At 32.3% G+C, this 25,745-nt stretch overlaps 1 protein-coding gene across 3 annotated transcripts; it reads right to left on the bottom strand.

Annotated features, from left to right (window-relative positions):
- Positions 1 to 225: 225 nt before the first annotated feature.
- Positions 226 to 25,745, bottom strand: LOC123693142 (angiotensin-converting enzyme-like). 3 transcript variants are annotated; one of them, XM_045638108.1, is made up of 12 exons: positions 25,446 to 25,745; positions 7,064 to 7,285; positions 6,362 to 6,617; positions 5,957 to 6,100; positions 5,269 to 5,460; positions 4,587 to 4,854; positions 3,984 to 4,108; positions 3,379 to 3,506; positions 2,827 to 3,041; positions 1,814 to 1,954; positions 902 to 1,077; positions 226 to 380 (listed from the first exon to the last, which is right to left on the bottom strand). In XM_045638108.1, the coding sequence occupies exons 1-12, from the start codon at positions 25,458 to 25,460 to the stop codon at positions 304 to 306; spliced, it is 1,959 nt and encodes a 652-aa protein (XP_045494064.1). In that variant the 5' UTR covers positions 25,461 to 25,745; the 3' UTR covers positions 226 to 303. The 3 variants fall into 3 exon arrangements, with proteins under 3 accessions (XP_045494064.1, XP_045494063.1, XP_045494065.1); XM_045638107.1 differs by lacking the exon at positions 3,984 to 4,108 and adding an exon at positions 4,139 to 4,263 and having other exon boundaries at positions 25,446 to 25,741; XM_045638109.1 differs by lacking the exons at positions 3,984 to 4,108; positions 25,446 to 25,745 and adding exons at positions 4,139 to 4,263; positions 12,912 to 13,044.

The following is a 25,745-nucleotide window of genomic DNA, read 5'->3' as shown; positions in this document are numbered from 1 at the left end:
TTCAAGTTTTAAGAGCCCTTTGTATCCTTAAACATCTACAGATGATAAACGACAAGTCGTATTTTAGATTACGATTGTGGAATACAAACATTTATTATTAAAAATAATTTTTGTTATGTTTCGCATATTTAAAAATAAAAGGAAACATTATTTTTATGAATTAGTAATTCAAAGTGACCATGGATTTTAGATTTTATATGATGGTAAAGGAAAATAAAACTCCAGTTATTTTTAAAAAATCTTTATTATCAATACTGATGTCCTAAAAATTATCCTATAATTTAAGTACATTTATTGAGTTCGTCACGACTCTTGCGTCGGCGCAGCCTCCGATTTTGATTCTGTGTTTAACGCGGCCTTTTGTTCTTCAGTACAGTATTCTGAAAAAAAAATAGGTTTGAATATATTTTATTTGTAATAAAGCATTTTTTTATAATTCCCGATTCCCGGTGGAGACGAAGAAAAAAAATCTCGGTATGGTAGGACACAGAAGGCTGGTCAACTACTTGTCCCTAAAGAAAATCGATCAGTAAAACAAACAGCATCTGCCCCTTACCCCACTAGGGGACATGGGACTTCACTAAACTTCACGGGAACGGGAACTATGCGGGTTTTTATTTGACTTAGTAATTTATCTACCTAGTAATTTATAACCAACTAGCTTTTCGCCTGCGGCTTCGCCCGCGTTTTCAAAGAAAAACCCGCATAGTTCCCGTTCCCGTGGGATTTCCGGGATAAAACCTAGCCTATGGTTACTCGTGGATAATGTAGCTTTCAAATGGTGAAAGAATTTTTAAAATCGGTCCAGTAGTTTATGAGCCTATTCATTACAATGAAACAATCAAACAAACAAAAAAAAAAATTTCCTCTTTAAAATATTAGTGTAGACAAATAGACTCACGTCGCTCGGAGGGTTCCCAGCCCACATGTTCCCCGGTGCGCGCGTTCTCAGCGCGGAGCCAGTCGTGCAGCGGCCGGAAGTACTCCAGCAGTCCGTCCGCGCGCATCGCACGCTGACCAGTTAGCGCCTCCATCGCGTCTGGCCATGGACGGGACGAACCCATTTTGAGCATGTTGCTGAAATAAAGTGTTACATTGTAAAAAAAATATTTTTTTTAGGGGAGCATGTGGATCGCCTGACGGTAATCAATTCCACAGCCCAAAGGCATCTACAGACGTGTCCGAAGATGTGTTGCCGTGCCGTGTTTCGTTGTAAATGACAATCTAGACCACATCTTCGCTTACCAACACGCAAGATCGTGGCCAAGCTTTTCCCTATAGTACGTATAAAAATGTCTATTATACTACTATTTTGTAAGTTTTTAAACTAGTAAAAAGTTGTCTTACTTTCATATTCTGTTAAAACTAAAGTAAATAATTCAACAGAATAATGTTTATAAAGACTGTTGCCGTGCGTGTAGGAATGACCAATACGTGTCTAACGTAGAGTTGCATGACGTTGTTTTAAATATGTTAAAACAACGTCATGCAACTCTACGTGCGTTGGCCACGTACGTGCACACGTCTAGCATCTGATTTGGTATATATTTTCTTTGAGAAATTAAATACTGATTCAAACAGCTCAAAGTGGGGAGACAAAACAACATTAATAACTCAGGCCCCGGAATCACAGACACAATAGAAAATCTATTGTGTCTGGGACCGATCGGGCCGCTTGGGGCTCAATGGTTTAACCCATTGAGCCTTTCACTTCGAATATTTTCAATGAAAAAAAAAAATAAAACAGAAATAAATTCAAAAATTTCACCCATTAAGATACTCAAGTGTGATGAAAATAGAATACGAAACTCACGACAATGCGTTGCCAGCAGCTATGCTCTGGTAGATGTCGCAGTCCACAAGCTTCTTGGTGAGATCCTCCGGCACGTACTCGCCCGCTATCTGACACAGCGCGCGGTGGAATTGGAACTGGACTATGAATGACACGTAGTATCTGAAAACATTTAAATATATTTTCGTAAAATGATAAATCGGCAAAAGCATGAAAAAAATTCTAGATGGATTGCTTACTAGAAGCATAAAAAAAATAAAAAATAAAAAACACTTTATTGTACAATGCACAGATATAAAAATACAACAATAATATACAAAATGAATCTTCACCGTACAAATTGGCGGCCTTATCGCTTTAAAGCGATTTCTTCCAGGCAACCTTGGGATATAGGAAAATGAAAAGATTGAAAAAGGTAGATAGTGCATATACAAGGAGTGAATACAAATAAATATAATAGATATAAGTAAGGTATAAAATTACATATAACTTAAGAAAGAAAGAAAACGTGCAGAAGAGGATATAAAAAATTTCAAGTAGAGAAATAGGTAAAACAGAACAGATACAGAATGACTATGAGGACAAATAATATTTTTTAATTGCAGCTTTAAAACTATTCAAAGTTTGCGCTTGCTTTATTGCGGTTGGTAGGGAGTTCCACAATCTTACGGCTTGCACGGTAAAAGATGAATCATAAAATTTGGAGAAGTGAGCAGGCATACAAAGCGTAAGATTGTTAGAGGAGCGCAAATTACGTTCACGAGACGAGCCCATGAATATAAATCTCTTTTTTAAGTAGGAAGGAGTTCTGGGATCGAAAAGGATTGAGTATAGGAGGGACAGGAGATGCGTATTATAAAACATAGGTACAATAATAAAATTATTTTAAATTTATGTGTCCAGCTCGAAGGACCAAAATTTAATGCGATTTACGAAGGTTAAAATTACCACTCCGCATCCGCAGAAATCAAAGAGCAGAAAAAATCATAGAAGAACAAATCAAAATTATTTCAAGAAATTATTAAGAATCTTACCTCGCATACTCCACATCAGCAGACACGTGATATTTAGCAGCAGCATCAAAGTCTTCTTCCGTTCTGTCAACTGGTGGCTCCACTCCTTGCAACTCCTCTCGTAACCGCCAATAGTGGCAATTATAGTCCTCTGGTGTTGTTGTTCCTCGGAACACGCCGTAGCGGAACAAATCGAGGGTATACGCGAATGGTAGGAACACGATTTTGTCGATACCCTGGAAGGAGAAACGTTTATCTGTCATCGAAGTTAGAAATTAGAATAAATAAAAGTACGCGCGTTCCATCTTAGACCACATCTCAGCTTAACATCAGGCGAGATTGTGGTCAAGCGCTTCCCTTTCGACAATAAAAAAAAGAGTAAAGTTATGCTTTTTTAAGTATAAAATAAACTCAGAATGCATAACTTGTAATAATTGAATGGATTTTGAACATCAGTATGTTTAAATTTCAGCAATAAAATAAATATCTTAAAAAAAATGGTTTGTCGCTTGTTGAATTTTAAGATTCCATCGCAATATTAGTGTTAAGAAATCAATAAAAGTGATAAGTTACCATTTTATAAAGTTGATTAATTTCAGTCTGTTCATCTTCAGCGTCTCCACTGGTCAATCCAACGCGTCGCAAATGTTTGGGCGATGATACCGATAGAGCAATCGTATCTCCTACTGCTTCATGGAAACCTGGTACACAAGAAGTGTGAGCATTTAAGATAATTATTATTTTATATTGAGTGGCATTTAAATGAAATTTATTAAACGAAGTGACAAGGTTAATATGATGATATTGGATGATTCATGGAAAATTATATTTCCTATATTATCTATTATTTATCCATTATTAATAATCCCTATTATTCCTATGTATATCATAAATGCGAAAGTTTATCGGAACCACTGAACAGATTTTTATGAAACTTGGTAGAAAAATAGTTGAAGACTATCGAGATAAGTTTCGATAAAATAAAAACAAAAACTCTATTAAATTACATTATTTATCTTCCTTTTAAAAATGATTGCAAAATATTGATCAAAAGTAGGTACAACTTCAAAATTTTTCTACGTCACACTAAAAAAATTAGTACGTCATACAAACACAATTAGTACAATGCTTTAGTCACACCATGGTTATTATGAAACGACATTCAAAATGCTAATCACCTGGGTTGGCACCGGACCTGAACACAACGGGCTTGTCCTTGTATTGCAAGTAATATTGGATATGGCCCATTTCGTGATGAACAACTTTAAAATACTGTTTATCGACCACCGAACACATTTTGATCCTGTATTGAACAAATTATTATTTTAATTACCTGGATTAGCTCCGTCACGAAACACGACCGGCTGATGTTTATACTGTAGGAAGTATTGAACGTGTCCCATTTCGTGGTGTGTTGTTTGAAAATATTCATAGTCTATTGTCGTACACTGTTTGATCCTTCAAAATTAAGCCAGACATGTTACGGAAACAATTTGGAAAACATTAATTCAATACCACCACCGTTTTTGCTAAGCGAATCATGAATAAGCGAATTTATTTTGCACTGTATGCAGTGTTATTGTTTCAGTGTCTAAACCACATAAATGTATGCAACAACTATCTAATAATGTCGGGAAGATTAAAACAATATCAGGCTAAAACTATTTCACGGAAGCATATGTAACATTCACAATTATTATCATAGCTTAGAATTATTATCATTAAAATAGAAATTTTACCATAAGCAGATTATTAAAAAAAAAAATCCACAAATTTTTTACCTAAAATCTTCACCATCATAAAAGTCCCAAGCCGAAGCATGACAAACAATTTCTCTGTCCGTTGGTTTCTCAATAATGGAATTTTTCCAGAACTTTTCGGGCATCGCCGTCAAATTAAGTGACCTAAAGAATTCGTCAGACATTTGGAACATTTTCAGCGCTGTGTAGTTTTGTTCTTGCATCGCTTGAGTCACATCAATCTCTTTCTTGTCCGGGTACGGACGAGTGAAAGATTCTATGTTGTTCCAGGTTTGTGCCCACATGTTTCCTGCAACGTTAAATTATTTATTTTAAGCATTATTTTTAAATGGTGTGTTATTTTTAAAAAGAGGCTCTGTACTATTTTTTCCAAAACAATTTTCGAGGGTTGCTTTTCTTATCAGGGACTAGCTGCGCTCCGCGGTTTCACCCGCCTGGCTCAGCTCCTGTTGGTCTTAGCGTGATGATACATATCCTATAGCTATCCTCGATAAATGGGCTATCTCACACTGAAAGAATTTTTCAAATCAGACCAGTAGTTCCTGAGATTAGCGCGTTAAAACAAACAAACAAACATACTCTTCAGCTTTATTTTATTAGTATAGATTACTTTCAATCCCATGATTTGATTTTATCATAACATCCGACAGGGTTATTAATCTTATAAATTTTATCAAAAATGTGAATAAATATCATTACTTACCTAAAAGATGCGCTGGGATAGGACCCTTAGCAGACACAACTTCATCTCCATACTTGTCCCTCAGCCGCTTCCTCACGTACGCGTGAAGCTGCTGGTACAGAGGCTTCACATCTTCCCACAATTTAGCCAACTGTTGCTCGAAATCTGGCACTTCATATTCTGATTGCCACCATTCAGCGACATCCTTGAAATCTGGAAAATTATTACGATAATCATAAATTGACGTAATATTTTTTTAAAGTATAGGAAAATGCCATTGCCGCATTTCAACATTTGCGAACAATACTTAAATATTTGTTTTAATCATTTATTATGGGGGTGTTAATGATTTTGTCCATCCTCATAAACATTATATAGATGAAAAAAGACGTGTGGCACTCGGGGACTGCAGCGGTAAAGCTATTGCATAGCATGCCTTCAAGCCACACCTCTGCCCGTCGGAGTGAGCGTGAGGTTTTTTTCGTTACGGAATTTCTCGATTCGGTCCCCGCGCTCAAGGCCCGCGATAGAAGCTATGCAATAGCTTAAAAAATTTAAAGCAAACAAAACAAAACATTCTGATGATAAACTTCAAAAAAAATGACAGAAGACTGGCTTATCCTAGGCTCATAAATTGTCTTTTGGATCTCACATGGATAAGATAATTAGCTAAAATTACTACGAAGTCAATTCAGTATTAAATACTTACTGTTCAATTTTGCTGCTTCATTGTCCAATTGTACGTATTCTGTGAAGTTTTGACGAGCACGAGCCCCAGCGGCCTTGTGCCATTCCACCCAGTAATATTTCAGTTCTTCTGGGTCTTGGCTTTTAGCAAATATTTCGGTTAAATCTAAAACACAGTTAACATTTTAATTGAGAAAGCTCTTCATGTATAAAATAAATTCGTAACTACAGTTATTTTGTAAATTACTCGTAAGGATAAAAGAGTAAAATGTATTCTTGCTCATCAAGGTAAACTATAGACCGTTTAATTCATAACTTTAAAGAGAACATTAATTGTAGATAGGCATACAATGATCGTCGCAAATAGTTACTAAATTATTGATAACTTCTACGCAAAAATCTGCAAAAAATCAGCAAAAAATCTTACCAGGTTCCAAAGACAAATCGCATTTAGTACCATTCTTATAGGAACAGATTTTAGCAGTGGCATAATTAGACTCCATTCCTGATATGGATAACATGAGCTGCTTATATTTATCATTTGGTAAAGCGGCGACTCCCAGTTGACTGTACTTTTTGAACATTCTTCGTAATGAGAAGTCTTGGAAGTCTTGCCATCTGTACATTTTAGTCTCTTCCCAAGCCTGTTTTTCTTGTTGAGATATCTCTAATTGGACTTGTATCTGAAAGACGATTTGTGATATAAATTTATTTTTATCTCAAACTAGTTCTTAGATCATCCAGCGTTCCAGAAATGGTTGCAATTGAATGAAAGCAGGTTTTGGTTTGTGTGTTACTTACGATTACTTTTGAACGATACAGTACTAATAGAATCGATTATTATAAAGGTAATATTATAACAACAAAAAATCTACAAATTTATTGCAATATAGCTTCCCTTGTGTGATTCGACAACAATATTGGTAGGCGTTATAAATTTTTAATATTCATTTGTATTTATTTGCTTTAATTGAGCAGATAGTAGAATTAAACTAAATATGGATAATCTAATTAAACTAAATAGAATTAAACTAAAAATGGATAACCAACAAAAGCTTACAATAGAATAAAATGAATTACTCTACATAATATTATAAGTTTCGTCTTAAATCAGAATCGCCAAACTTACCCGCTTCTCTTCGTTTTCCTTGGTAATATTCGAAGTATAGGCCCACTCAGCCAGCGAAGCTCTATTCTTCCTATCGCCAGCCATTTTATCCAAATGCAGTATGTACTCGCGACCCTCTAGTTCTAAAGCCTCCAAGTCCGGATCCCGGCCCTGGGTAGCGACCACGAACACGGCCACTATAGCTGCGAACAGCACCGCGCCCCCGCCGATTTTTAACATTGTCTGAAAACAAATTAATGCGATGCTCAGTTAGAGCTAGCGCGCACGAGCAACTTTGTCTCCGCAACTATTTTGTCTCCGCAACTATTTTGTCTCTCCAGCCATGGGCTAGTATGAAAGTGCGCGTACGTAGCGACGCAACTCCCAATACAAATTGATGGGAGAGACAAAATAGTTGCGGAGACAAAGTTGCTCGTGCGCGCTGGCTCTTAGGGTTTAGAAGACGGAAATTTTCCATGTCGAATTTAAAGTTACGAGAAATAAGTTTCATTTAATCCATCAAGTTTTACATTGTATTTTATTAAGTATAATCATTATTTATTTTATATTTATTAATTGGTTATTTTAAACAATTAAATTTCTTTAGAAGTGTACTTACAAAATATGTAACTCGTAAAACTCTTATAAAAGGGAATTGTTGTCATAATATATTATACTGTGTCTATTTGACAGATATCAAGTAAAGTAGCTTTTATATTCATTATTCACATAATATATTATAAAATAGGCTATATATAATATGTTTATCAGCTTTTTATTTAACTTTTATTTAAAAATGAATAAAGCTCGATAATTTTTGAACTTCTACCGTTTGTGATATAATATATAGTACGAGTACTTAAATGCCTTGCGTTTTTAATATAAATTTGAAATGATAATTTCAGAGTAGTACAATAGAATGACAAAATAATTTAAGACTTGGTAATTTAGTGTTCTATTCCTTCTTCACACCATACAAAATCAGCGGTGTGCGTCGAGCCAAAACGACAATGTCTGTTCTTATCTATGTCTACAATAGTCGTAAAATAACTGATATGACTGAAGTATGCATTGTATCTTGTTGTTACCTAGTGTAGGTTATGGTTAATGATTTATCTAACAGATAATTTTCATGGTGAACTACAATTAAGTTATTTAGTACACTTAAATATCTAAAAATCAAAAGGTACCATGGTTTTTACTTACTACAGGGCTTGACTTTTGCTTATGTTATTTACTTTAGTAATCTTATGATTACCAAGTTTATTTACAAAAAATAGAGTTATTATTGATTACAATATTATTTGTTTTTTTTTACGTAAAACATTCGGTTTACTGCTTAACATTTAAAAAATATCTACAAATAAACTGCGAGGCGTATCCAAATGATTTTAAACGCTTAAACTGTGATTGAAATCAAATGACACAAGTTTTTATTTAATGTTGAATTGATTCTGATTTATGTTCTCTACACATATAGTATTATTGTTACATCATTTTAATGAGTAATTACAATAATTTATTAAAGTACATAGTAAAGAGCACTTAATCAAGTCACATATGCAACAGGTAAATATACCTTGATTTTGTTAACTTAAAAGAGTTGCGTATAGGAAAATGTACATAAATTCTGTGATTACTTTGAAGCTGTATTTTAAAATGAAATACGATTCTAATCAGTAACATCGACGTGTATGATCTTAAATTCAAGGCTCATAAATAATAATTGCAACAAAATTAGGCATCCTCAATTGCATGTTGTTTGTTATTTTATCCGATAAAATGGTATAAGGTATGGACGCGAAAACTTGGAATAACATTATAAGGATATAATATTGTTTGAGTCCCTTTTACACAAACAAACAGCTGATCTATATGAAATTTGGTACATATAAAGGTTTCCTGTAGGTATTGATATTATAGGCTACTTTTTACTAAAGGTAGAGTTTTATACAACACGCGAGTGCTGCCGAAGGTTTCACCTAATGTACCATAATATAGCTTTATTAAATTAGCTAAAGACACTTGAGACTAGTAATTAAAATATTTTGAAGATGGTTAGTGTGTTGGCATTTTCATTTGAGTCATTGTCCTGACCGCGAACGAATGCTGCCGGTCCGGTTTCAACGCTGAACATCGAAAGTTTATACGCAAATTGGATTATATCATTTGTACTTTAAGTCTGTATGTATTAAAATACTCATTAATTTTTATATCTATCGCTAGACATGTAAATGGGAAGGACTATCACCTGTTAATTTAAACAACATCAACTATCCTAATATATTATGAATATTAAAAAATAACAATAAAAACTGTAAAATATTAAGGCATTACTTTTATTAATCATTGTACTAAATGCTTCTAGAAACTTAATTTATCAGCTTCTTTGGTTGTGTACATTTCACACTTAATAGTTGTTTATTGACTATTACTATTATGGAACATTTTTTCAATGATCGTTCCGTGCCTTGTCCACAATACTAGAGACATAAATTCGCTCTACAATGGAAAAGATCGCTGAATGTTATCAGACAATAATTTAATTTCAATTAAAAATATTCTGATTTACACTAAAAAGACGGCTTATTTAAAACAACATTTTCAAGTTTGTTTGAATATGCAAAATGGAGTTTTCTTCGTGCGTAAGTAAGAATTCTTACAATAATTTATAATATCAAGCATAAGCGGCTATAAAATGTATTTGTTGGTTTCCTATGATATTTCATATTGTATAAAAAATTGTTAGGTACATATTAAAACAAGGTCATGTAGCAAATAAAAAGTGGTGTATATATCAATAATCAGAATGCAAATAAAATCCCCTATTGTTATGCCATTTTAGATAAGCAGACAGATGGTATTATTTATTACATCTATAAAACCAACACGTGTTAGGCTGATTATTGATAAATTGCGTTACTAACAGTACATAAATATTTAAGTGAAATAATTTCTTATGAACTAGGAGTATTTATTTTTATTTTATGTACCTACAGCTAAAACGATTCGGTGCAGGACTCTATTTATAAAGTACCTACTGTTCAAATTAACTTTTTTGTTTTATGCTTTGAAATACATTGTACTCTAATAATATTGAAATACTGCAGCAGGGGCAATATTGGATTTGAATCCTTAATTGTGATGTGTTTAGGCAAGCAGGGGAAATTTAGAGAACAGCTAAATTGCCCCTGCCGGCATGAACGTGAGTACTGGCTTCAATAGGTGACATTAAATTAATAAATTATTTGTCTGTGGTATTAATTATATTCTTCTATTAAAATTGGTTTAATCAAAGTATAAAGAAAAAGTAGCACGATAATGCGTAGATACATTATTATGTTTTTTATGACCGGATCAAAAAATATCGTTTATACGTCGTTTACAAATTAAATATTTACTACGTATAGCTCAAATTGTAGGGCATATTACATAATATGATAATGATTTCAATATAAAAAAATCCAAGTTGGTATATAAGTGACACTTTCAAATAATTTTAACGAGTTATTTTATCATCTGATAAATGTATACAAAAACTATAATGTTGTTGTTATAAATACATTATCTGTTTAAAGTATATGACAAAAAAAATTGGAGATAAAACATATTATTATTGATTGACGAGTTGCTTAGATTCTGATTTATCCCATTTTGAAGTTATTATGTACTACACGGTTTATTATTCCCCCTTATTTAAAAGTTATATATTCTTTATAACCGAGCTTAAAAAAAGCCATATCTATATCCTTCAAATTTCTATTCTTTATCTAAAATTTCTCTATTATATCAGAAGAAGTCTGGAAGAATTAGACTGCCTGTTGTAATTAGTTTTTTAGTGATTTTTAAGATACCATCTCTTTATAATTTACTAGCTTCCGCCCGCGACTCCGTCCGCGCGGATGTCGGTCTTCGCGTGGATGGTTTATTTCTCCATTTTGAGTAACTCTGACAATGACATCTTATAAATATCTATCCGACCTAAATACGGCTAGGCCTATAATAATACGCAACGTGTGTTCGCGGTTCTACAGAACAACGTCTATGGATAACTGAAAAATTAAGATTAATTTTTTTCTACGTATTTTTCCAGGATAAAAAGTATCCTATTTTACGCCCAGGATAATAAGGTATAATTATACCAAGTTTCATCGAAATTGAACCGGTAGTTTTCACGTGATGTCTTCACATACAGACAGACAGACAGACAGACAAAAATTTTTTTAATCACATATTTGGGTTTGGTATCGATCCAGTAACACCCCCTGCTATTTATTTTTTCAATATTTTCAATGTACAGAATTGACCCTTCTACAGATTTATTATATGTATAGATTTCTTTTATTAGTGAAAAATGCTTTTTTGGGTATTTCTCTCTATATAAAGACGTTTTTTCTATTTATGCCGTCTGTAGATTGTCATCTCAATTTCAGAACAGCCACCCAGAACTAAAGATATTTGAAGATTTTCTCAAACATTTATTAATATAGCATTTTACAATAGCAAAAAATTTACACTAACTTTGAACTCAAACAGTTTTATTTGTACGACAATGATTTTAAATTTACAATGTGTTTAAATTCATTTAAAGATATGTATTTGAAGTGTATTTGTTATTTATTTTTTATCTGTTTTATATAAATAGGCATTCTAAGTCGTGACATGTTGACCGTTCTATAAGCACCCGGTTTTACTACTATTTACGGATGTAATTCTTTACTGTTTAAATGTATTTGTGGTAGATAGAGTCATTTTATTATAATTTTTTTTATTCAATTTAACTTTTTACTGACTAAGAAATATGTTGATTGTGATTAAGCACTATAAATATGTTGATGTAACCGTTACGATTAACCGTTCTTTACATTTCATATAAATCTTTAAAATAAAGATTACGAAAAAAGCATACTGCCTCAGGTATGTACGTACGAACTTCTTAAAAAAAAAGGAAAAACAAATCATTTATTTTGATAATGATTGTAACAATTGGGTTTATTGCAGTTTTATGTAAAATACAATTTATGTTGCATAATTTGCATGCTAAAGAAGGATATAAGCTCAATGCTTAGGCGTAAATAACTGTAAAGTATAGTGCTTTATTGCTCCAAAAGTTGTGCAATTTTAAGGAATTTCAATATAAGTCCTCAAACCTTGACATATCAACTTGCAGTTTGCAATGCCCACTTTTTAGATGAATAACATCTAGGCCAAGTGATATTAATTAATAAAATCTAGGTAGAATATATCTTAGCTCCATTTTCTATGAACAATAATGTGATAATTAGAATTCATATTCATAGGATTAAATTTAAATAATACAGTTTATGAAGAGTGTTACAACTGACGAAACAATTATTCTCTGTGAAAATCTTACAGGTACATCACCGGTAAATTTAAGGTAAAGATTAACCACATCTTAAATAAATACCACATAAGATACTCATAAGATACACATATATATTTTTTGATAACTAAATATAAATAATAACAATTCATAACTACTCTATATTATAATAATAATACAAATATTTTTTTTTATTCCTAAAAAAAATACCTCATAAATTTAGTTTATTATTACTTAAATATAATTTGGATGATTTAATTATTTATATTGTTTATCCCGTTAAATTATTAAAAAGATACACGTAAGATTACACGTTTGAAGAAGCTTTTGAAATAAATTTTGAATAAAATACGATTTAACCATAAAAAGAAGACATATAGAAGCTCCATAACTGTCTTCACAAGAATGAAATTGAATATTAACAAAATATGACCTAACATGTCAAAAATGCACAATGGAACTAAAGAATTTGAGTACGTAAACAAATTCGTTATGTATAGCGAAATATTGTATACAAAAGCCTACCTTGATTCGTCGGACAGCGAAAAATACGAAAAATTATTTATTGGTATCTGAACTTTTCGTAACACTTGATAATAATTTGTAAAGAACTATCAGTCCAGTCGCCGCCAGTTCGGCCGACCGATGACTGAGCGTGGAGCAACCTCGACATACGCTGTGCCTTGCGATGCACAGCTGACCACTTACTTCGAAACCTTATCTTACATATTTACATATAACAAGCTTTATACCGCCTTCACAAGGCTTATTTTCATATATATTTTGTACGGAACAAGTGTTTTTATGTGCGTTTTGTTTGTGAATTAGTGACACATGGTTTGTCTTTTAATTATTTTTGCGTAGTGACGTGCCCTCGTACGCTTCGAATAAACGACATTCCTTTCGGTGGTTTTAAATGTTTGCTGGTTGAGATACTAAAGTATAATAGGATTTTTTAAATTCATTTAAATGTAAAATGTATCCATGCTAATATTCAACTAATCATAGGTAGAGTTCATATGGAATTGAACTACCTAAATATGTATTTATCATTTCGCTTTTGATCAAAACATATTTTATTTTCTACATTGCTAAAATTAATTAACATTGTCAAACAGGAACTACGTATCTGAAATATGCAGAATATGCACAAACAGTAAAGTAGGGGGTATGCGTATTTCGCGAATATACGTGAGCAAATTATAGTTAGAAGCACGTTTGCAGGTTGTAGGCGGTGTCAGGGAGCGTTGAGTCATCGGTTAACACAGGTACAACGGTATCACACGACTATATTACGAAGTTGAACATCATATACGGTTTGCAAAACAAATTCTGTATTGGTTTTTAAATTTCTCCTCTCCAAAAGTTATTTATGGAATTAAGACGAAAATGATTGACATACAACTGCGTGCTTTACCGACAACAATAATGTGCGACGGTGTGTAGCAACTAGCGAGGAATGTGTTTCTAAATAACCAAACTTATATCGCTTCGTTTAATTTAAAGTTTGAAGCGTTTAGCGATTGAAGAATTGGTTATTTTAACAAACATATTCCCCGCTACACATCCTCGCCCATCTCTGGTGGAAAAGCGCCCTTATTGTTTGATATCAATACGAGAGAACGTAAGAATAGTTATAATTTCCTAATAAAATTTATTTTATTGTACTTTAAAATACCAGAATGTTAATGTTATACGCAAAATATAAAGTGTTTAAAAATGTGCATTTTTCAGATAACGTTAATTATATATTATTTGTTGGACATCATTTTATGTTTTCAGCAGTACTTTTTGATTCCATATCGCTTGTATAACTTATGCACGAAAAAGTAAGAATTGAGCTTAGGAATTGAGGAACAGGTTGTTTCGCTTCTTTTGGTATAGAATAAAGAGCACCTCTTTGATAATATGTGCAGACTACTTTGATAATATTGCATGTATAGATTTCATCAATATATTGTATGGTAGATCAAAAACTATAGTAACTACATAAATGGTAGGAAAAATGGTGTAAACTGTATCAACATATTTCGTATAAATATGCAAAGCGAGAATATATACTAATTACAATAATGATGGATTGCTGTTTGATATTATTCTACACTATCACCACAGAGTAATTAAAGCACTATCTATGTTAAGACTATTTTTTTAGCTCGTGCGACTAATCTAAAAAACTGTACCTTTTTTGCTGGCGCTACCGGCAAGTTTGCATTAAGCACTTGGCAGTTAGATACACAAGGTGTGTTGACTAGTTTTTTATGGATTTTGAATAAATTTTGCTGTATACATTCGATCGATAAAACAGCGTTTCTACCGTTATTTACGTATAATATCATGAACTTTTATTGAGACTCATATACTACATACATAGTGTTCTATATTTAGAATAGAGTTTAGAGATTCTCAAACATGCAAGTAGGTTATTTTATTTATTTAAATTATAACTGTACAGGTACACGATTCTAAATAAAAAACCTGTTTGAAGTGTTTTAAAAAAAAATAAAAATAAAACAAACACTGCAAAATATTCGCAGTAATTTTTATTAATAAAAATAAATGTAAAGTTCTTTGAATGGCGAAGATAATAATAAAAACCTTTTAAATCTATATTATTACTACAAACACAACAGTAATGTATGATGGATTAGATATGGAATAGATACGGGATTTGCGGGCCGCGTTTTGAGCGTGGGTTAACGTACTCAAAGGGTCAATGTCCTTCGCCATCCAAGCTTTTTAAATGGCGAAAGAGATTTTTGTTTAAATTCGAAATTAGTCTTATTTCAATAATGTATACTCTATGATTTATTTCTTGGAAATTTAGTAATATCTCATAATATAAGTTAGGACTAACAAGTTAATGTTGTATAAAGAGCCTTAAAACTTAGAGTACAGTATAGTGTTTTGAGTTATGATCTACTGCACATAGTGCAACAATATCCCTATGTTTCTCAACAGAAGGCTTTAAATTTCAGTTTCCATATAAATTATTTTAAAGCAGACGTTATTATTTTTGGCTTGTCAAAACCGAATTTACATAGATAAGACGGCTTATATACCAAATTACAAGTGCATATATGCGTAACTTGTACTTATTGTGCTTATTTGAACTCCCTAATTATTTCGTTATCAGTCAGTAAGTATTGAGTCGTATAGAAGTAAAAAGAAATTAAGTTTGTTGTCTATACTTGATAATTCATTTGCGAACTCTACATTTCAGACATTATTTTGTTACAGCGCCATCTGTGTAAATTTCTTTGTACTGCTTAGATGTATACTCTTACTTTATCGTTACAGTTGCCGATAACAAATATTTTTAATATTAAATACAATAGTCATAATATTAAAAAAGCACATATTATAACGGCTTAAGAATTTCTTATTACCTAGAACGACTGTAATAGTGGTAATAGTCTTGTAATAGTATCTACAATTTACTCTAGATGTCGTTGCAAATGTTAGTTGGACATGGACTCTCTTATCACTATGTAGGTAGATAATATGCCCGCATTTTCATAGAAACACCCGCACAGTTTCCGTTCCCGTGGGATTTCCGGAATAAACCCTATCTTATGTGTTATCCTCCAACCTAATGTGTTATTATAACCAAGTTACCCTCTATAATGTGTGCTAAATTTCATTGCAATAAAGAAATAGTAAAAAACATACATTCATACACATACATCCGTCCACACAAACTTTTGTTCTTATAGTATTAGTAGAATAGGGTAGGATAGATAGATAGATAGATCATGTTGAGTAGATATTTACGAGTTAGTTTTATTATTATGAAATATTTGAACTCTATAAGGATCGATACTAAAAGTGCTTAGTGCCTATAAAGGCATAATAGTTAAAAAATTTAATAACAGGAACATGAATTTATTAATGTATTTCTGATAATTATTAAAAAAAAACAATAATCAGCGATTGCACGGCAAAAGGTACGTATGTAGGTACATGGACCAATTGAGTATATTGGTCCACGGTATGTAGTAGCACAGACTAATAATATACTACGGTAGTAGGTATATTATAGCCTACGTAATTTTGTTTTAAAGTAAATGTATTTTTTAATAGAATAATTCTATTGTTAGCCTGACTTGATTATGATGATAAAAATATTATTATCTTGTATCTTTTCATTAGTTACGATCCGGTAATCCATTCGCGAGTTTAAAATAATTATGCTGTCATTGTGTTATCCACAGTGTTCTTAATTAAGATTAAATTAATATTACTGAAGAAGCAAGAATGTTTATCGCTCACTTAGCAAATATTTTTAAAATTAATTACAAATTTAATGAGTTGGGCATAGGATGAGACAGAGAATTATATTATATTGGAAGTACTCGTAATATTGGCTTTCTAAGCTTTGCTTATGCGAATAAAAGTAGATATGATTAGCATGGGTGTAGCCACGGTGGGGCAGGGTGGGGCGCTTGCCCCACTCTAGCTTTGACCTGGAAGGTAGGTAGATACCTAACAAAATCTAAAAATTGAAGTACCTACTAACTACTAAGCTTAATATCCGTAAGAAAATTCACACTCGATTCTCGAAAGTCGACAGGCGACACAGAAAATGCGACCTTTATAATTAGTAGTATTTACCTCTAAATTGACTGACCATAACAACTAACAAGTGTCATACGCCCAGCGACCAAACGGCTGAAAATTTTTGGATCTATTTCGTGGTGTGGTAGGTGAACAATAAGGTGTTTTGAATAAGAATACCTAATTCGAATAACGAATTACACACGAAAAAAGAAAATAGCTGAGGCTTCTATGTTACATGAACTGTAAGAAAAATGAGTAGTACCCCAATAGTACCCCAATTAGTTGCCCCACTAACTTATCCAATTTCACTTTTGTTGTGTTACACGTTCTACAACTAACTGATACTTTTTACTTTACACTTTTTTTTCTAGTGCCTACACTAGAAAAAATGCATTCGCGAATGCCTTCGCGAATGCCATCGCAAATGCCTTCGCAAATGCCTTCGCGAATGCCTTCGCGAATGCCATCGCGAATGCCATCGCGAATGCCTTCGCGAATGCCTTCGCAAATGTCTTCGCAAATGCCTTCGCGAGTGCCTTCGTGAATGCCTTCGCGAATGCATTCGCGAATTCCATCGCGAATGCCTTCACAAATGCCTTCGCAAATGCCTTCGCGAGTGCCTTCGCGAATGCCTTCGTGAATGCCTTCGCGAGTGCCTTCGCGAATGCCTTCGTGAATGCCTTCGTGAATGCCTTCGCAAATGCCGGCGGTACGGCCGCCGGCATTTGAAGACCTGGATATAACTTTGGGTACATACTTGGTACATACAGTTGCTAGTTACATATTATTTTTTATTGTTGCCCCATCTTGAGCCCATGGCTAGCTACGCCCATGATGATTAGAATAATGGTTAATATCTAGAGTAATAAATAAATATAAACCAATACAACAGACTAGTTTATTTATCATAGAAACCACAAAACATGATTATAAGCCTCTAGTTCGATGAAAATGTGGAAATAAATTGCAATGAATAAATTATGTTTTCATTGTGCCTCTGAGGCTGCCATAGTTAACTCATGAATATTCATATTATTGTAATACTGAACAAAAACTTATGGCACGTTTTTGTTAGAAAAATGACATATTATTGACGATAGGTCTGACCTTATTCTAGTTTTTTCATTTTTACACAAATAAGTGCGTGATAAATTGTGGTCATTTCATATTATAATAATTATACGACGATAAAAATAATTAAATAAAACACTAAAGCGATCCGAAATTCCAAGTTAACAGACTCGTATTGGTATTCATTTCACCTATGCTTACCTTATAATATCATTTCAATTGTGTAATTTAGGTACAAGATTTCTTTTTAATGTTCATAATATAATTAATCATAATATGATGTAAATTTCAAAATTATTCAAAAACTGAAAATTTTTATCTACTAAGATTGTAAGGTTTCTTGCCTAATTACTGAAACATCTTCATAATTTAATTTCACTCATCGATCGTTTATTATGGCCAATAGGCCATAATAAACGATAGACTACCAATAGGTAGTTAATTCTCGAATCGAAAAGAATAAAAATAAGCTGTGTACAAAATTATTTCGTGAACAACCGAATAATTAAATAATATGGAGAGTATGTAATATGTATGTATAGGTGTAGGTTCCGTTTTACATACTCTTAGATTTATGTTCATTTGCTTATAAACTATACAAGAAGTGGAAACAATTTAAATCACGTGTTTGAATAATATCCTTTCGTTATAAAACTTTAACGACTCACGGGAAATGTAGAGCTAGATCACAAGTCCCTAACAATTACCCAAAAATATGTTTAATAAATAGTACATTGTGCATTCACCTATATATTTATCATTTCCAAAAGCTTAATGTTTTAATAGAGACACAAAACTAATAAAAAAAAAAAATGTACACTCTATTTAAAAGTGGAGGAAAGAAATGGCATTAAAGTATAGGTAAAGTGATATAGATGATGAGCGTAATGCGCGTATTATCCATCATTTAAAGATAGGAGTAATGAAGGACCAATTAAATGCAAACAGACAGACACGCAACGGTCTATTGTTGGGAAAATTGCGTCCATGTATTGAAAGTAGTTGAGCGTCCGTTTTCAATCGCTCCGAACCTTTGTGTCGCTTGCACCGCTTTGACTGTCACGTTCGTTTAAATTGCGATTGATTAAGTCATAATTATTCGGATGCTGCTCTTGAATGGACAATTGTTGAATCTATGAGCAGTGAGCACACAATGAGATTATCCGTTAAAAGAAGTCAATTCGATTTCGGAATAATACCTACTCCTTAAAAACAATAGTAGTAGAGTAACTCTAGGTATATGAAAAGTCTATGTTCGTAATAATAATATTCCATAGTGCCCTTACGCACTAGCGGTTAACCGCGGGGGCGGCTAACCGCGCGGTTAGCCGCTTTCCCATTTTAATATGCAACAGCTTATGATTTTGTGGCGGTTTAGTGCGTACAATCATAAGCGGTTGCATATTAAAATGGGAAAGCGGCTAACCGCGCGGCTAGCCGCCCCCGCGGTTAACCGCTAGTGCGTAAGTGCCCTTAATTAAGCTGCAATTAAAATTTAGTAACCTAGTTTATAAGATGCATGAACGGATATGGTAAACAAAATTTGTTGTAAAGTCTTAAAAAAATATGAAGAATTGTTAAAGTTCATTTCTACCATTACAATCCTAGTTTTCATTTAATGCTTTGCTTATAATAATTAAAGAGAATAACTATCACAATTCTTATTCAATGAAAATTGTACACGTGTTAGACTGGAGAGTTTAAATATTAACATAATATTATTAAATTTCAGTTTTCTCTAGAAATGTTTATCTTAAATGCAAATACGGACACTTCCACATCTAGTTATAAGAGTATAGATTATATATTATGTTATCAGGAATCCGTGACGATAATTGAATCACGTAGCTTAGTACATACCTAGCGCTGGAATTGTTTCTAATCTAAATAGTTCTAAGTTTAACTTGTAGATTGGGTTAGATATTAAAGTTATTAAAATATGTTACCGTAACAAATAATATTCACGCATTTTAAGCTATTGGCTGTATATTTTTTCTGCCCCGATGTTATATTTTCACGTTATCCCTCTTACAGTTACTCTCAAGACCGTTTTTATGTAAACGCATACTATTATATTTTAAGACACACGTTTAAGACACACTTATATCAAAAGTTAAAACTTTAGACGCCTAAAAAAGTAAATGATTGTCGAAACATTTTATTGGATCGATACAATAAAGCAAATAAAAGCAATCAAGAGAGAAAACGGTCATTGTATTGACATTACGAAACAAAATCAATATAACAAGGTTTACTGTGAACATGTACGCTCGTAATATTGTGAAATTTTTTATGCTAAAAATCAACTGTTATATTTGGTAACTATCAAACTACATAAAATTAGGTAGAATTATAGCCAACTTTTATTTGCTACTAGCTTCCGCCCGCGACTCCGTCCGCGCGGATATCGGTCTTCGCGTGGATGGTTTATTTCTCCATTTTGAGTAGGTACCTCTGACAATAAAATCTTATAAATATCTATTGGACCCAATTCCCAAATACGGCTAGGCCTATAATAATACGCAACGTGTGTTCGCGGTTCTACGGAACAACGTCTATGGATAAAACTGAAAAATTAAGATTAATTTTTTTCTACGTATTTTTCCAGGATAAAAAGTATCCTATTTTACGCCCAGGATAATAAGGTATAATTATACCAAGTTTCATCGAAATCGAACCGCTAGTTTTCACGTGATGCCTTCACATACAGACAGACAGACAGACAGACAGACAGACAGACAGACAGACAGACAGACAGACAGACAGACAAAAATTTTTTTAATCACATATTTGGGTTTGGTATCGATCCAGTAACACCCCCTGCTATTTATTTATTTTTTCAATATTTTCAATGTACAGAATTGACCCTTCTACAGATTTATTATATGTATAGATTTGATCATATTGTCACACGACTAATGTTAATTAATTAATTACTAATAATTAAGAAACTAGATTAAGAAACAAAATCAATATAACAAGGTTTACTGTGAACATGTACGCTCGTAATATTGTGAAATTTTTTATGCCTAAAATCAACTGTTATATTTGGTAACTATCAAACTACATAAAATTAGGTAGAATTATAGCCAAATTTTGCTATTTGATCATTTTGTCACACAACTATGATAAACTTCTTTAAATAGGTACTCTACATTGTGATGTTACGTGTGAAAATACAAAGCTTAGAAAGCTGTTTCTGTAATTATCAAATCTCTCCAAAATTTCGGATTAGTTAATTTTTCTTCACTGCAATTGATGCACAGAATTTCGAGTTGTGTTACCTACTATAGAAATTTTAACAGAATAAGGAACAATAAATTCCATCATCATTTTATACAAAGTTATTTCAAAAATAAGAAGAGCTTTTCAGCCTGGTACATTCTTGGTTACTAAAGACTACTGACAAAGGACTTCCAATATCTTTAATTGTTTTAGGGCCGATTTTTCAATCCGTGGTTGAAATGTTTCGTCTATTTTTTGTAATAAAGTAAATATGGACAATTAGAATACATTTTTGAAATGGTAGTATAATAGGTTATTCGACGAATAAGTTTTAACCAAGGATTGAAAAATCAGCCCATAAAGGATGTAAGACATGGATGATGGAATATAGAGTAGCTCTATTAACTGTAAATTAATAAATTATATTTCGATATCTTAAAAGTAATGTTTCCATGCTATACTATTGTATCTTGTATTATAATATTTGTAATTACTATGTTATTTACGCAAGGGCCATTATGATCGCGTGCGGAGCCTATTAGCTAATTACATGTAATTCGGTCGAGAAGTTGAAACCAGTAGGTACTTCTGAAGATTATACACACGGTAAGGTAGCTAACGTTTCTATTAATATTAATATAACGAATTCATGATTATTTTATTCCTTATTGCTATAAGAAATAGAATCATTATTGTTTTTACTAATTTATACCTTATTAATAAATGAAACCGCCGATTACCTCACTATAACCGTCATCCTTTATGAAGTTATTTTCATTTTATTATTTTATTGTGCTGTAAAGCATTCATAGATCTTGAATGTTTTTCAACAATAATGATTTATTGACTTTCGATCGTTATCTAGCGATCTATTTACACAAGGCTGTATCTATAATAAAAACTTAATGATATGTTATTATAGTTTTAGAGACACTTAATTAAGATTTAATAATTATAAACTCATTATAATAGCTATTCAAATAGCACAAAATTGATCACGAATATCTATAAAAACACGGTCTTCTACAAATAATTCTTTAATTATATCTCTAGAGAGAACCTGTTAGATGAATAATGTCATGTTTTAAATTGTATTACAGCTGCTTTACAAAGAGAACACAAGTAGAGCCCCGTAGGACGCGGAAGGAACATACGTCATTGTGGTACTTAGCAATGCTCTCATACATTTTACATTAGTGGTAATGTATATCAAGTCCCACCGATATTGTATCTTCTAGTTGGTTTATAGGTGTCTCTAGACAATATTGTTTTGCTTTATATTATTATATTTTCGATTTGGAAGAATTTCTATTTTGGAGTATTCTGAATTATGAAGAATTACTGGTAGGTACCGCGCTATAAGAAGTTCTTCTCTCTTCAACAAGTTCGACATAACGCTATCTAGTTATTCATCCCAAGTATGGAGTCTATAAAAATTTATAGAGAACCACCATCAAAGCATTCTGAAAAGTACTGTAATGTACATAATACTAATGTTTACAATTTTTTTCTTCTTCTATACATGCTCATATTTCTATACAATTGTGAAAATTATATAAGCTTTTATTGACATGATACATTGCGGATGTCGGTGTGGTGTGCGGTGTAATTCAATATCCTATGGTATCAATCACTCGTGTTAAAACCCTTTCTTCCAATTGCATGTATGCATGTACATAAAATAATCCAATTATTGTCTAGTCTGTTACTCTATACCTATTTGTTTCGTTTGTTATTAGATTATTAAATGAAGGTATTTAATAAAAAAATATGCTTTTAAATAATATTTCATACGCTGATTTCCAAGTATTTCAACTTAGATCCAGGCACAAAACATTTTTTATTTGTAAAAACATGGTAACAAAAAGAGATGACAACAGCTAGTTACACTTATTATATTATATACTTGTAGGGAATATAATATACTGTGAATATAATGATAGCTTTATGGCGTAAACGGTTTCCGTTTCTTTATTGTACGTTGTACTATTTATTCTACAAATATAACAATACAATTTTTAAATAATGTTTTATGTATCCAGATAAATAATGAATAAATCCTTGAACATGTATGTATTAAATATAATTTTATATTGTTACTTTTTGTATTCAAATGTTTACCAGCAGGCTCTATAAACAAAGTTTAAATAGGTACAGCCTTATTTATTACATCACTAGGTTTCCGCCCGCGGCTTCGCCCGCGCAGTCACTGAAAAACCCGCATAGTACTCGTTCCCGTGAGATTTCTGGGATTGCGACATTTCCGAGGATAAAAAGTAGCCTAGGTCCTTTCTCGGGTATCAAAATATCTCCATACCAGATTTCATGCAAATTGGTTCAGTAGTTAAGGCGTGATTGAGTAACAGACAGACAGACAGACAGAGTTACTTTCACATTTATAATATTAGTATGGATTTAAATAGACGCAGAATATGTAATCGCATATAATATTACAATTTAGGAGACAACGGAATCCCCTAAGCCAAATATAAAATTTGAAGTTAGGGACATTACTAACCAGGTCAAAGGGTAATTGTATTCAATTGAACATTGCGGCAATTTCATTCAGTTCCTTATTTGATAATCTGTGATTTATTGTAATACGCGTAATGTAAATCTTAAAGAATATAGTAATCACACACGTACAAAAAATAGTAATAAGTCAATAAACAATAGGTAATGCTTTGATTTACAATATCAGTAGCTATACTAAATAATTAATGTAATGTACTAACATAGTAATTAAGAAATTACTAACAAGTGGACCTATGTTGTTCTATTAATAAATAAATTATTATTATTATTAATTATATTAGTCGCGTTGTTAAATAAAACTCAAATATTAACACTACATAATATTATAAAACATAGTTGTCTGTCTGTACGCAATAAAATCAAAAACTACAGCATCGTTTTCCATTTTGTTTTCCCAAATGGATAACTGATGGTCGGAAAGCTAGTCTAATAGGTATATTGACCGATTCTTATAATTTTTTGGGTAGATCTGAGAATCTGACAAAATCTATTTTTTAGAATCCTAAGTGATAACAGTAAGGCAGAACAACGTTTGCCGGGATAGCTTGTCTCTATACAAAATTATTATTCCCTATTTCCTTTGCTCGCGTCATCACGCGTGATCGACTGGATCGATTCGATAATTCTCATGTTCAATGTGTCAGGAGAAGGATGTTATGAAAAAAAAAATACCTGAAGTTTGCGCCTAAAAATTAAGTCAATGCGAAAACTTAACGGCTATTTAAACTTCACGCGTTTAACAATTTGCGCGAAGACACAATAACGTCTGTATAGAGTCAGCTAGTATTAAGATATTTATGACTTTTCATAAAGTAAAATAAAAACATGTGATAATTTTAAATAAATAAACAAAAATTGTTTATTTACCAAAGATTTAACAAACCAATGCAATATGTCACTCAATGCTCTTCTTAAATTGCAACTTTGTCCTATGACTATAGATGGAAATTGTATAATGGGATAATGCAATGACTCAATTTACAAATTAGCGTATTGTTATAACAAAAGTCTTGAAATTTATTTGTTTTCAGTTTCTTATTAATAAAGATAGTTACGTCCTGTTGATACGAATCTAAACAAACAATAATTGTATACTGTATTTTTTCTTTCCGCCATTATTCTATAAAAAGATTAAGTTAAAAATATCAATGCTAATTACTTAGTTAATTCACCATTCTTAATTATCAGTAGGTAGTATAAAATATATTGTAAAGAAAATTATTTGAAATAAATTCAATAGAAAGTAATTGTATTAAAAGTATAATTTTCTAACAGTTATTGAGACTTTTAGGGCCAAAGTGGAAAAGAAAACACCCGCATGTTTCCATGTATAACATTTGAAACAATAATATAATATAATATTATGTAACAACAAAGAGGTTTTGAAGTAAATAATAAAGTTATTTTCCAAGAAATCATAAAACTATAAATGCGATTGATTTTATTCCATAAGTAAACTGTACGACTTTTAATATTTTTAACTCGTGACATCTTAATTGGTTACAGAACATAAAAACACGATAACTTAATGAAATTCCGTCCTCACTCATAAAATAATGTATAATCTACTTGACCTTGGCGAAAAGTTAGCCCAACAAAACTTATATAGTAAACAAACAGCGAACTTTCCATTGAAAACGAAACCGAAACGGGAATCAGTTGAGTTACCTTGATTTTAGACATGTCGATTGTACCAATTACACCAGAGTCGTCATGAACTTGGGCACAACACCAATTGTTTCGGACACCGAAACACACACACAGAACGCGAGTTGCCGAGGGAACAGTCGGGTCGCGACTGAGTGTCAAGAGCGATCGCGATTCAGCATAGGAAAGCTCTGAATTGAATTGATTAATAGCTGAGACGAAAACGCAGCTGGATTGCTAAATTGACGAAAAGTGAGCCAATCGTAACTCCGAAGATTCTCATAGAGATTAGCGCAGACCGCGCTAGTCGCTACCAGACAA

The sequence above is a fragment of the Colias croceus genome, chromosome 7 (genome assembly GCF_905220415.1).
Source record: "Colias croceus chromosome 7, ilColCroc2.1".
NCBI classification, from domain to species: Eukaryota; Metazoa; Arthropoda; class Insecta; order Lepidoptera; family Pieridae; genus Colias; species Colias croceus.
Note: the sequence above shows the minus strand (reverse complement) of the source record. Positions and strands in the feature narration are given on the sequence as shown.